Genomic DNA, 13,573 nt, shown 5'->3' with positions numbered 1-13,573 from the left:
TGGGGTGCAATTAATCTTTATGAGGGTTTGGATGTGCCTCCTTAAAAGAATGTTATGTCTTCTTATCTGATCAGTAGTCACGTAAAGAAGAAAAAAGGCCCTCTGTGCTCTGTGAACAAAGCTTTGAGGACATGTTAGGGCTTATATCATGATTAGCTCCTAGAAAGGCTAGAGGTGGGCAGGTGAAGACAGGTAAGCAAGTTTGTTATATGTGCAGTTTTCATTTGATGTCAGCAAGTAAATGTGAATTGTGAAAAAACAAAAAAACCCAAAAACTATTCACAGAGTAGTTATACAATCTTTCATTAAAAAACAAAAAACAAAAACAAAAACCCAGCATGTCTGATTCACAAATTATAAAACAAGTTACATTCTGGATATTTTTAATTCAGTTTTTCCCATTATGTTTAATAAATACTACTATTTAATACGTTTTTGCCATGGTTTCCAGATTGAACAACTTATTTCACTGTAAACTTTCAGACAGTGTTTAAAGCTGTGCAGCAACTCTAAAGTACACTTCTTTTGATGCACGCGAATAAGCTGCCACTGGGGGAATGTTGTGGTAGCATAACATTGTGTTCAACACATCTGTTTCACTTTTAAAAACTTTTTGCTAGATTTTGTAAAGACTGAACTGAGCTTGCTTATAAAGTTTGTGGATGTGTAAAGTAAGTAAGAGCCCATTAAACTGTGTTGTGAATGTAAAATTGAGTTTAGACTTTATATTGTATCCTTGAATCAAGCTACAGAAGTGTCATAAGTGAGTTAGAGAACTTCAAGGTAAATGGTCAAACCTGTTCTCCTGTAATCTGTTGGGATTAACCTGCTACTTGTTATAGACGAGCTAGCAGCTACCTCAGAAAGAGGGCTGGTAGTGGACTTAGTTGTCACACAACATGAAAAACTCTTCGTTTTTTTTTGGTTTTTTTTGATAAAGATCTACTCTCTAGTGTCAGCATAATCTCCAATACAACACTTATTGGATGTAAAAAGTATTCTTAATATTTATTTGAATGTATAAAAACATTTATTTTATAACAAAACAATTTTTGTTTTAACACAACTTTATGCTGCACAACATTATTCATATTTCTCTTCAGCAAATATCGTTTTGTTACAAAGTAAATGTATTTTTAAAATGATCCCAACCTTAGAAATAGTGCTGCTTTCAATTCAGTGAGAATATATTACTATAAGGGAAAAAGGTGTGTAAGTGCTCCTTTACTCAAATATAAACTACCATTTCCTTAAGTCCTTAAGCTGACTGTCCCAGCAGCCCTTGCAGTGTTTGAGGGGACAGCCACAGCATTTCCACAAGGTTGTACTGGCAATAGCCCATCCAGAACCCAAACATCACATCAGTCACATTGTGCCTGCCCAGCATCACTCGACTCAACCCTACCAGGCCCACCCACAGCAGAACGAGGACTCTCAACGGGGCAGCCAGCACGAGGTGAGCCAGCAGGAAGCGGCCACACATGGCGGCACGCGTGGCATGTCCGGAGGGGAAGGAGTAGCGGTCCACAGAAAAGGTGGCGAACATGTCCATACGATTATGTGCTGGCCGACGCCGACGCACCACCGCCTTAACAATGCCAACCAAGATCAGGTCCAGCAGCAGGCCTGCAGGGGAAGAAGATGGAGATATGCTACAATGCATGAAACAACAACAACAACACAACCACATTAAAACAAACAAACAAAAAAAGCACGATATGGGTAAAGAAATAATTAAATGTACTAAGAACAACTGGGATCAACCTCATTTTGATCACCACTACAAAATACTATAGTACTTACATCGGACGTATCCGAGTGTGAAATGAGTCATGTTACAGGGGGACAAAAGCTGAATTTGCCAATAAAACAGCAATTTCGGTATAGAAAACTACAAGAGAAACTACTCTGATTATAACATTCTTTGTAAAATTCTTCAATGTGGCACCATCTGGTGGGAGCATTATGAATCACTACCAATACATGCCTGTACTCTCTTTCTCAAAGAGGTTTAGGTGCTTTATTTAAGTCAATTCCTGGATCCTAGTATGGAACTTTTTCCCACAAATGACTGACATCATTGAACGCACAGGTGTTGAATAACATTAACTGTAGTGCTACTATACTGACGTATCCGAGTGTGAAATGAGTCATGTTACAGTGGGACTGTGAATGTTAGAAAGAATGCACTTCGATGTAGAAGAAAGTGCTCGTATGAATGTGTGTGAACAGGTGAATGAAGCATGTTGTATGAAGTGTTTACAGTGATCAAGTAGAGTAGAAAAGCACCAGATAAGAACCAGACCATTGACTATTTAGTCCATTTCAGTGCCAGCAAATCCTCCAGAATCTTGAAGATTAAGCAGATGAATTAAACTTTGTGTTAACCTTTATTTTTTCCTATTAAAAGTGAAAAGTTAACTTGACTTGCAGATTTTTAGACTTGTAGAAGGCCTACAATAATCTGCAATCTGGTAAAGATTGTTGTTGTTTGAACCAGGGTTTTCTTATTGAAATATTTTTTTTTTTAACAAAACCCAAAACCTAACTGTTATTTGCACCACAATGATATCACAAAGAATTTCACAGTATGATGAAAGAGAAAGATACAACAGCAGCATTGATTACAGGAATGACTGCAGTTTTTAAGTCGTGTTTCTGCATTGAGAGAATGAAAAGCCTTTGGTCTCCTGGGCTGCAGCACTGAAAAATTAATGCAACACAGGTGGCATGAAGCCAATTCGCTTCTACGAATCTAATGAAAGGGCTTCAGCAAAATGAAAACAGAAATGCACATTGCATCCATCATTACTGACAACTACTATGTGGTTACATTATTATCTGCTGCTTTTAAGACCTGAGGTTAATAACCATAGAGAGAAAAGGGTTTAGACGGTTTGCATTATCACACAGCAGCTTGCTGCTTCCCTTTTAAGCTGTTCTTTTGAAGTAAGTGCACTACTTAGCCCCCACATCAGAGTGCTGTGTAAGAGGGAGTCTTGTTCCAGACATGTTTTGACGAAGAGCTGGGATTTTACCAAAACCGATGCTTACTTGCTCTAAACTACTTAAGGTAATACTTCTTAACTTGTGTTTATTTAATGCTGATATGAACCACAGTAGTTGGTGCTTACTCACTAACATTATGCATTTGGGAGGGTTGGCAAGTAAATATTAAATGATTACTGAAAGACTATGGGGACATATTGAACTCTTTATTCAATACCCTTGGGGCACATCTCTCTATTGTGGTAGATGAGGTTTAACTAGGGAAGCCCTTATTCAATAGTCTGTTATTTAATGCCCCTTAACATAAAGTTTCTGCCTGATCCAGCTTAAACGGCAGCTTAATTCAGTTTCTGACTTCTCCTTAATATCTGAAAGTGGAAAGCAGGTCATAAAATAGAGAAAATGTCCATCACACTTTGTCATAGGTCAATTTCATATGAAACTATTACTCATATTTTTAGCTTAGAAGCCCATTAAACATTCTGAAACTCTGCATATTTGTTTTCCTATGATATTACCGAGGTAATACTGCCACCGTACAGCAATAAATGTATAATGTAAAACCACAATAAATAAGTACATGCAATCACAAATGACACTGTGGGCTTTACTGATACCAACTGCTTAATCCAACTATGACTCTGAACACATAACCAAGCACTGTGCAACCTCGGTAATTAAAGAACTGTTTATAACTCGGTCTAGAATCCAAATATAGGTCTTTGGCATTTCTGGTTTCACTGCAGAATACTCAGGTCTTGACCCTGCTCTTCTGAAAACATCACTATCACATGTATTTCCTTGCTGTGGCTTCACACAGCATCACATGGACACTCCCTGGAGGCAAAGAAGCCCCCAGACCACTTTGGCACTTCAGTCAACATTTTACATAGCTATCCAGTTTTCCAGATTAAGACCTATTTCACATAATCTTATGCTTTTACCAGTTTTCCAAGCTGTGAAGGAACATCACAAAAGGTGTAACAGGTGACATCTACAGGTGAGAGCCAGCCAATACCAATTACACAAAGATAACCCTATATACTCATTATCTGACGCGTCACGAGAGGTGGGATCAGCTCTTCTGTTGCTTAAGTGAAGAAATTATGAAAGAAGAACTGTGCAGGACAAATCAGGACCGGGAAGGAGCAAGGAGCTGTGACACCAAACCCAGCTCAGTGGCGCACTGATATGTATTGAGAGGGGTTTATCTGTGATTACATACGATGCTGGAAGAAGAAGCAACATGAAAGAACACAAAAAGCAGAGTTTTACCCATGAAAAGGTTGAGCATGACTTCTTGTCCTGCAGCACTGTCGCTCTTGTACAGACAGTAGGCGGTACCAGCCAGCCACGGGATACCATGTCCCGATATCTCTAAGAGCTTCATTAAGGGGCGCACACTGCCCCAGGACGAGTCCTCACAGGCACACACTCCCAGCTGCTTGGACAGCCACAGGTCGATGGCCAGCAGGGAGCTGAGCGCTACGCGAATGAGGGAGGGGTTGAGCCGGATACCATCCTCTTCAGGTGGCCCCTGACCGCTCGCGGAGCCCGTGGAGGAGCCGGAGCCCCGGCGCCGAGTGGGGCTTTCAGAGGCTCGAAGGCGGGCCGTGGTCGGGTCGGAGCCCTGGCGCTGGAGCAGGTGTGGCGGTGAAGACCGGTTTAGCGGCTTTGTCAGAGACATGAACTCGTAGCGACCGTTGGAGCTCCCGAGCACCGGGCTTCCTCCGCTGCGACCGGGGTTTTTCGCTTTAGGAGAGGGCATGGTGTCCGTTGACTCACCGGCGTAGACAGGTATGTGTAGTGTAGATGCACAGCAGCGGTAAATTTTCTGCAGTGCTGTCCCGGTTGTCGCTTCTTTAGCTCATCTGTTGTACGTTTCACAATTCTTATCACGTCCAGGAAAAGATGAGCCGTGACGCCATATTTGTTGTTCTTCTCGCAAAGTATCCTGGGAAGCTGTGTTTTCGAAACTATTTTATTCCCTTAGCGAAGTTATCGCGACTAAAATTGTGTAGAAATTGTGTATTTTCAAAATAAATAAACAAATAATTGAATAAATACATGTATAAAATTGAGTAGTTTTAAGTTTGCATGTATTTGATTTCTTTAAAACTGAGTTAGTACGGTTTAATATTTGCAATCTTTTTTATCTTATGTTTTTAAGTCTATTTATTTTTTAGAGAACGTTCGTTTAATCCATTTTCTATAAAAATGATTTTTTTATAGCAAACTGACAAGGCCTAAAATTTATGACGAGTTCTCCATATTTTAATGAATTAATTTATTAATTTTGGTCTTCGTTTTTAAATTAGCAATATATCTTTCTTACACTTTGCACATTATGTTTTGAAAAGTTTTTAATTATTTTTTTTCTAATACGTCGTTATTCTCTGTTTGTTTCGATAGTTAATGTCGAAAGATGTCGGAAAAAACCCACGTGTTTTAGGACTCTTCTCTGGTTGGTCGGTGAGCTACGCTGGACCGAATGGATCCGCCTCTATCCGGATCCAATGACATATTGCGCAGTGGGGTCAGCATTTTGCTCCTGTCCGTTATCTCTGGTGTTTGAGCTGAACAGGAGAGTCGAGCATGCCTGGACTTCTGTTGGGAGACGAATTCCCAAATTTCGAGGCCGACACCAGCATCGGCAGGATCAAGTTTCACGACTTCCTGGGCAACTCGTGAGTGTCATCTTGCAGCATACAGACGTCGCACTGTAACTTGTTTTAAGTGGGTTTTGGTAATAATGCTGCAACAGTGCAGCTTATTGCGTGCTCAGTCAGTCACCATCCCTTCGCGATTCCTCTCGATTAAAAGCTTTAGCAGATTTTTCCCAGATCTTACTCGCCAGTTATGGCGGCTGACATAGACGGCGTTACACAAGCGTGACCTATTGGTTTAGAGACACTTGTAGTTTGTTAACTACACAAACAAAAAACTTAGTTAACAGTCTTAACTACACGCTGTTAACAGGTAAACTGTTAGACAATAAAATCGACTACAAGAAGCAGTTCATTAGATACTGGAGGTGTAAACTGTGTGAAACTGTTGTGTGCGTGGCTGTTTGTTTTCCCTCTAGTCTGTTCTCCATTGAGGTTTAATTGCACTCCTTGTTGTGTGCCTATTGTTGAACTTGCCAGTGCACACATCCTTCAAACATCCAACAATAATAGGCTCGATTGGTTAAAAGAGCAGAGAAAAAAAGAGCACTGTGTGCATGTATAATATTTAACACACCCCCGCACACAGCTCGAGGTGAAATGTGGAAATGCACATTTTGCTGTGAGGTGTCCCAATAACATGATGCAACGTCCTTTGGGTATTCTTTCCCCCACTCTTCTCTCCTCCCCATAAAAAACGATGTGCTTTAAACAGGAACACTTTTCAACACTACTTAAATATCTGAGGTGTTTGTTTTTTTTTTTTCCTTTGGAAAAACTGAAACATGTAGTTGTTAGCTGATTTGTAAATACCCAAGAAAATAATTTGCAATGATTTATGGCAAACCATTCAAAATTCAGGCTTCTCCTATATGCAGTTTTATATCCCTACAAATCAAATGCCTTGCAGTTTTTGCCAGAGAAAGCAGAATATTTGGGGGGGGGAAAAAGAATAAAAACAGTCATTCTGCTATCCTAAAGTTTTGGCACACATTGCGTTATCAAAAGTATAACTGGATCAGATAATTCCAACTTTCATCAACATGAGAACACCACCCAGTTTTGGTGACTGCATAATAACTTCCTTATTTTTCCCTCCTCGGAAATGTTGGACTGTGTGAGGCAGCCATCTGTTCAAACCGTTTCAAGCTTTTCCTTGTGCGTTTCCCCCCCCTCATTTGGATTTTTTTTTTTTTCCCCTACCAGTTCAAATTCTAATCCCAAGAGGTGAACAAACTTTGTTCAGCCTCATTTGAAGCCTGGTAGTCGTAGGATATTTAGCCAAAAACATCAAAGAAGCAAACAAAAAACCCAAACTGGTTTAGTCACCCAATAATCAGCTGATCATAATGCTTCTAAACCATGTGATGAGGGGTCACAACAGACTGAAGGGCAAGTCATGGCAGACTCCAAACTCACATGATTCCAAAGCTACTTTAAAAAGACCAACAGGTAACTCCTTAGTGGATTTAAAGTCTTGTTCTCTCTGTCATACTCACACAGATACTTGTTGCTTTAGCCTGTGTTTGGAAATTACTCTCCTCCTTTTGTTCCCCTTTCTCTGCTATTTCATCCTCCTTTTTTTTTCTTTTTTTTTTGTTTCGGCTCCTACTCTTTAATTATCTGTTTCTTTCAGAATATTTCTCAGTATCAGTTTGTAAAGCATGTTGGAAGCACAGGGTGGTGAAAGCATGAAAACTTGCTTATTGTTTTACAAGTCTCTTCAGCTTGTGGTTACCTTGAACTTGTAACTTGATTTTTGTAACACACCCTGTCTATAAAGATTTGAATTGCACATAATGACTGTTATAAAGATGATCGAACACATTGAAACTTTTTATTTTAACATTTTATTTTTACTTTTAATTGATGCTCCAAGCAGAGGCCTTGTTGAGTTGGAACAACGTCTCTTTTCCCCTGCAGATGGGGTATCCTGTTCTCCCACCCGAGGGACTTCACTCCTGTATGCACCACTGAGCTCGCCCGTGCTGCCAAGATCAGCAATGAGTTCAAGAAACGAGGCGTAAAGATGATTGCCTTGTCCATTGACAGTGTTGCTGATCACAACAGCTGGAGCAAGGTTAGGAATGCACAAGCACAAACTGTATAAGAACTTTTTTTTCTTTAAGTTCTTCAGGACACCCTTGCTGAAAAGTACATATTATTGAGATATTGACCATTATCTTCAAACTCAACCTGGTATTATCAGGTTATATAATCTATCCTAAGCTTAATTTCTTCACATTTCCAGAGATAATAATAGTCTAATGTCCGTGGACTGGGAAGATCTGGTTCTGTCTGCTCCGTTGGGAGAAAAAAACCTGTTTATCTTAACTTTAGTGCTCCTACATGTCTGGTCTAAGAGTAATTAAGTAATTTAGCCTTCAAGTCCCAACTCGAGTTAAGTTTCCAGTAAGAAGCACATACAGTAGGTTAAGTGCTGCAAATAGTATATAGAAACATGCACCTCATCAGAAGCACTAAATGGTAGTTATTTTCAAAACCAGCAAGGGGTGTAATGAAATAGTTTTGCATGGCAAGAAAGAACGAATATGAAAGTAAATTTACAACCTTCAACTGGAACTAAAGTATGAAAATGATATTAAGTGTAAAATACACTGAGGAAGAAATAATGTTTATTATAATGATTACTTACTTAATTATTGTCTCTTTCTTGTTTCTGTTGTAGTGTATATTATTATTATTATTATTATTCTTATCACACTTTTTTTAATGTGGACTTTACTACAGCTGTTATTTGTACATTACTTTGAGTGTAAGGAATCATAGCTGATCCTGGTCAAGCAAAAAGCACCAAACTTTTATAATAGTCTACAAAATGTTTCTCTGAGTGGATCAGAGCTGTGCTGCTTTTTCTTTTTCTTTAAATCTGTGAAATCTTCTATTTAAAATAATCTGCAGTATTAAGTATTTATAATAGAGTATAATACAGTAGAGCACTTTGGTCACCAGCCGTGGTTTTACCTTTTTACTTTATAAAAATACAGATTTAATTTTGACTTAAATATATAATTCTACATATCATTTAAACTTTTTTACCAATGTAAACTATTTTTAATGTATTTTTTTTTTGTCAAAGAAAGTTAAACTATTATGGATTCTTTTTCTTCTTCTACTTCTACTTCTTCTTCTACCACGTTTATTCTTCAAATTAACAATGATAGTACTACAGGCGAATATACTTATGGCCTTTATAAAACATGCTGCTGTTCCTTATCCAGTAGTTAAAGATTACATGCCGAGGATCTGTGATCACTCATCAAACCTGTGCTGCAATAGTGGAGAGATGGCTGCCAGGAGGGACACAATTATTAACAGAGGATGAAATGCGAACTAACAACCATTTAAAAGCTGACTGTATCTCTTGTCTCTGAACAGGATGTGATGGCTGTTAGCAAAAACGCTGATACTGACCTGCCTTTCCCCATCATCGCTGATGACAAGAGGGAGCTGTCAGTCCTGATGGGTATGCTGGACCCAGATGAGAAAGACAAAGATGGCATGCCCCTCACGGCTCGCTGTGTGAGAAACCCATTCACTTTTTATTTTTTTCAATAAATAAAAGTAAAACAAAAAAATAGCACTATAATTGTGAAAGAACAGACAACAATTAGATGCATATTTTTATTTTGCAATAAGATCTGCACTGACTTGCATGCTTGTGAAATGTTTTGGCTTTATACTTGCTGTTTTAATTACCCACCATACCTGGTAGTTAATACTTGAAAAAAAGTATTGATTTTTACAGTTAAACTGAAATGTACACTTGCTGGCCACTCTGTTAGCCGCACCTTGCTAGTCCCGGGCAATGTTCAGATTCAATAAGGTGCTGGAAACATTCCTCAGAGGTTTTTGGTCCGTGTTGACACGATCGCATTACACAGTTGCTGTAGATTTGTCAGCTGCACATTTATGACGCGACGCTCCCATTCCACCACATCCCGAAGGTGCTTCATTGGTTTGAGATCTGGTGACTGAGAGGGCCATTGGTGGATAGCAATGAGTCATTGGTGGATAGTGAACTCATTTTCATGTTCAAGAAACCAGTTTGAGATCATTTGAGCTTTGTGACATGACACAAATGTCAAAGTTGACCATACTATCCAAATCTCACTGCCGAAATTTAGATTTATCAGATCCAGTATTGTCTTTCCTTTTTGTTGTCCTGTTTTGGTGTGTGAACTGTAGCCTCAGTTAGGGCTGTGCGATATGACCAAAATCTCATATCCCGATATAAGAATTCTATCGTCTAATAACGATATAAATCACAAAAATGTAACATTTTCTGTAAATTCTGTGAATCTCGGGCAGCTCGTCTTGCGGGAAGTGTTTCCAGCTGCGCGTCATGTAGCTGGAGTCCAGTGTTTTAATTAACCGATGCATGAAACGATACATTTTTAGACATAAGTTGTAAAGGCCGCCGTTTTCTTTGTGAGTAATTATTACACAGCGTGCTGCGAGGAAAAGCCTGTTCTAACGTTTGAGTCTAAGGTTTATTTTTTAGCACCCGGCGGCTCTTTTTTTTACTTCTCATCTGTAAATAATCTGCTCTTTCACGTGATTCAGTTTATTTTGAAAAGTCTCAACAGGATCTTGAGCTTTATTGTGAAAGGTTTATGTGGAACATAAACAAGCGGACACGCGATGCTGTTACCGTCGTTGTTGCTAACCACAACACATAAAAACAGGCGCTTGTCCGTCTGTAGTGTGGTTATATAAAATATAAGAGAAAGAGAGAACTTTAAGAAATTAATATAGCCATCAAAATGATGAAAAAATATTGCCGTAACCAGTTTATTTTGCGACACCACGAAACAAACGATAGCGTAAAATGAAACGATAGACGTTTTTATATGGTCATCCGATATATATTGTTATATCGAACAGCCCTAGCCTCAGTGTCCTGTTCTAACCTGACTGGTGTGTCATTGTTGATGACCTGTGGCATCAACGAGGCACTTTTCACACAGAGAACTACTGCTCACAGTTTTTAAAAATGTTTTTCTTTTTTTTCTTTTTTAAAACATTCTCAACATTTTCTGAAATGCTCAGAGAGCCCACATGGCAAAAACAACAATGTTCACCTAAATCCCCTTTTCGTCTTCATTGAACTTCAGACATACCTAACAAGGTGGCCAGTTATTAAATTATTTTAATTCAGTTAGCAAGGAAACCCTTTTTACTGTTTTAGCATTTTTGGACATATTGAATTTTTTTAAATCTAAAACACAGAGTATATCCAGAGTGTTGTGGTTAAGGAGTGTTATCTCGTTCCACTTTAGGTGTTTGTGATCGGCCCTGACAAGAAGCTGAAGTTGTCCATCCTATACCCTGCAACTACAGGAAGAAACTTTGATGAGCTGCTCAGAGTTATTGACTCTCTGCAGCTGACTGCACAGAAGAAGGTTGCCACACCGGTTGACTGGAAGGTACGTAGTGAAGGCATCAGTCAGCAAGCGAGGTCATCAACAGAGAACAAGAACTGATGTAACGCCACCTGCGCAGCTACTGAGCAGCAGCTCTTAATAAGTTATCCATGCCAAGTGTGCATAATTGAACTAGACTGCAAATGGCAAATAATGTTATTATTACAAATGTAAAAACTCACATTCAGTATCTGGTAAATATCGTCCTGGGACCCAGCCTGTTCATTTTATTATTGTTTTTTTTTTTTTTTCCATTGAAATTTTTTTCCAACTAAGACTATAGCAGTCTGTCATATTATAAAACATTAGTGTTTTATAGAAATGATTTAAATAGTTGGGAAATATTCACTTTTTGCTAATAAAGACTCATAAAGTGCTTTTAAGTTCTATTAAATATGGGCCTGCAGTGAGTAGACAATTGGCCTAGCACTAAGGCTGAATGCAGAATGGTTCTTTCCAAGCTAGCTGACTCAAAATCCATCAATAGCATGTTACGTCTTATTTTTGGGGGGTCAGTTTTAAATTTGTGTTAAACTTTTCTTGGTCTGAAGCACCAACCATTTTTAAGGTCGGCTAACTGCCTCCTAAATTTCATTTAACATTTTAGGTTTATTCCTAAAAAGTGGTTTATTGGGGGAATGTCGTATGATGAAATAGTAAAGGCGTATACCCTGTGTCTAAAATACCCTTACATGTTTTTCAGCCCGGTGACAAAGTCATGGTCATTCCCTCGCTCTCAGATGCTGAAGCTGCGTCTCTGTTTCCTAATGGTGTGACAACTGAAGAAGTGCCTTCTGGAAAGAAATACCTGCGCTACACCCACATCTGAAATCACATTACTCTTTGACCTGGAAATCTTTGGTTAATAATTCACATAAATCGGTGCACGTACCCAGTTAGGTGACTTGTATTTTCAGTCATGCAACATTTCCAACACTGAAGCAGAAATGCCTTATCCCCAAACTACTTATCCCCAAATAAACAAATTTTTCACATTTGTTTTGTGCTTTCTGAGCCTTTCCCTTTGTGTACAATTTTTCAACAGTTTTAAACAAGGTCCTCATGTGTAATTTGCCACTAGGTGTCCTCCTACAACCTGGCATGGAAATATTACCATGCTACCTTTGCTGCAGTAGTGCTTTCTGTCAGTAGGTGGCAGTATGTGTTAAATGGAATCCTCGCTGAGCTATTGGCAAAAGAACCAACTTGTTCTCAACAACTGCAGTGATAGGGAGTGGTACCACATGTAATGAAATGACTACTTGTATTTTCACACATTAAAAAGATGATAGAGGACACTGGTAGTAAAGGTGAGCTCTACTTTCAGTAATGTTGTATTTCTCATAATATGCAGACTTTCAAAACCTTCTCACGCTTTTCTGTTTTCGTTGCGCTGCCTCAGCTTGCAGATTATGCATAATTATGTCTTTAATGTACCAATGAGCATTGTGCTACTGGAATATGTTTTTAATTAAGCTAAATCTTTTACTATTTATCTGATTGTACTTTAGTTCATAACACCACATTTAGAATTATGAAGCAGAAACCTTGCTAGATAATGGATTTGTGATTTCCAGCCACAAAGAGTAACATTAAAAGATGTGGGATTGAGGCACTTCACTTTTCAGAGTTTCAGGTTTTTAGCAGTACTTCCAAAGAGCTACCCGCCCCTCCCTACACTCCATGTAGAGGTGTGGTGACGGCGTAATTAGCGCTGTTGCCTCACAGCAAGGTCCTGAGTTGGACTTCACCATCTGGCTGGAGCATTTCTGTGTAGAGTTTGCATGGGTTGTCCCTGTGCACTCTGGCTTCCTCCAATACTCCAAAGACACGGAATTAAATGGGTTAGGTTAACTGGTGATTCTAAATTGCCCATAGATCTGAATGCAAGTGTGAGTTGCTGTCTCTCTGTTAGCCCTGCAACAGATGGGTGGCCTGTGCAGGATGCACCCTATGTAGTCAAAAGCCAGAGAAAGGAAATGAATAATTCCAGTTTTGTATAGCTGAACCCCCCCCCCCCCACACACACACACACTTTATTATTCATTTCAAAGACACATAGTCATGTGTTCGTAAATCTATAAAGCATCACAAACTTCCAGAGACCGATGAAAGACTCGAACTTTCAGCTGCAGAAAAATCATCTCAGCAGGACGACCTTGACTGAGACATTAAACCCAGGTGTAGGTTTTCTCTTTGGGTTATTCAACCATCAAAACTGCAATGGCTGAGGATCAAATTAATTACCTTAAGTAGTCTGAAGGTGAGCACTTGTGTCTCTCACACACATACACACACGCTCTGACCTTGCATTCACTCTTAGTCTGAGGAATGCTGAGGTCAAAGAGAAAAGATGGGATTCCCTTTGAGTGCAGAGGTGCAAAATAGTGCAGGGGCAGATAAAATATCTCAGAGTGCTCCTCCTTTCCACCCTTGTCATCCACACAATGT

The 13,573-nt window shown here is 39.2% G+C and overlaps 2 protein-coding genes across 2 annotated transcripts; one reads left to right on the top strand and one right to left on the bottom strand.

Moving 5' to 3' along the window:
• plpp6 (phospholipid phosphatase 6) lies at positions 1-5,014 on the bottom strand. Its single transcript, XM_040040092.1, has 2 exons — positions 4,285-5,014; positions 1-1,626 (listed from the first exon to the last, which is right to left on the bottom strand). The coding sequence occupies exons 1-2, from the start codon at positions 4,775-4,777 to the stop codon at positions 1,259-1,261; spliced, it is 861 nt and encodes a 286-aa protein (XP_039896026.1). The 5' UTR covers positions 4,778-5,014; the 3' UTR covers positions 1-1,258.
• Positions 5,015-5,478: 464 nt separating this feature from the next.
• prdx6 (peroxiredoxin 6) lies at positions 5,479-12,120 on the top strand. Its single transcript, XM_040040093.1, has 5 exons — positions 5,479-5,696; positions 7,599-7,755; positions 9,075-9,218; positions 10,979-11,125; positions 11,826-12,120. Exons 1-5 carry the CDS (start codon positions 5,605-5,607, stop codon positions 11,949-11,951), a joined length of 666 nt encoding a protein of 221 aa, XP_039896027.1. The 5' UTR covers positions 5,479-5,604; the 3' UTR covers positions 11,952-12,120.
• Positions 12,121-13,573: the final 1,453 nt, after the last annotated feature.

The sequence above is a fragment of the Simochromis diagramma genome, unplaced genomic scaffold (genome assembly GCF_900408965.1).
Source record: "Simochromis diagramma unplaced genomic scaffold, fSimDia1.1 OVJJ01000026.1, whole genome shotgun sequence".
Classification (NCBI taxonomy): domain Eukaryota; kingdom Metazoa; phylum Chordata; class Actinopteri; order Cichliformes; family Cichlidae; genus Simochromis; species Simochromis diagramma.
The sequence above is the reverse complement of the archived record's forward strand: the minus strand, read 5'-3'. Positions and strand labels throughout refer to the sequence as shown.

What these genes read in the sequence shown, in the direction of transcription:
- plpp6 (XM_040040092.1), bottom strand. Translation starts at nt 4,777, where the DNA reads ATGCCCTCTCCTAAAGCGAAAAACCCCGGTCGCAGCGGAGGAAGCCCG. An exon ending in CATGCTCAACCTTTTCATGG is followed by an intron (nt 1,627 to 4,284) that starts GTAAAACTCTGC and finishes CTTCCCCTGCAG; the next exon opens with GCCTGCTGCTGGACCTGATC.
- prdx6 (XM_040040093.1), top strand. Translation starts at nt 5,605, where the DNA reads ATGCCTGGACTTCTGTTGGGAGACGAATTCCCAAATTTCGAGGCCGAC. An exon ending in CACGACTTCCTGGGCAACTC is followed by an intron (nt 5,697 to 7,598) that starts GTGAGTGTCATC and finishes TTTCCCCTGCAG; the next exon opens with ATGGGGTATCCTGTTCTCCC. An exon ending in TGCCCCTCACGGCTCGCTGT is followed by an intron (nt 9,219 to 10,978) that starts GTGAGAAACCCA and finishes GTTCCACTTTAG; the next exon opens with GTGTTTGTGATCGGCCCTGA.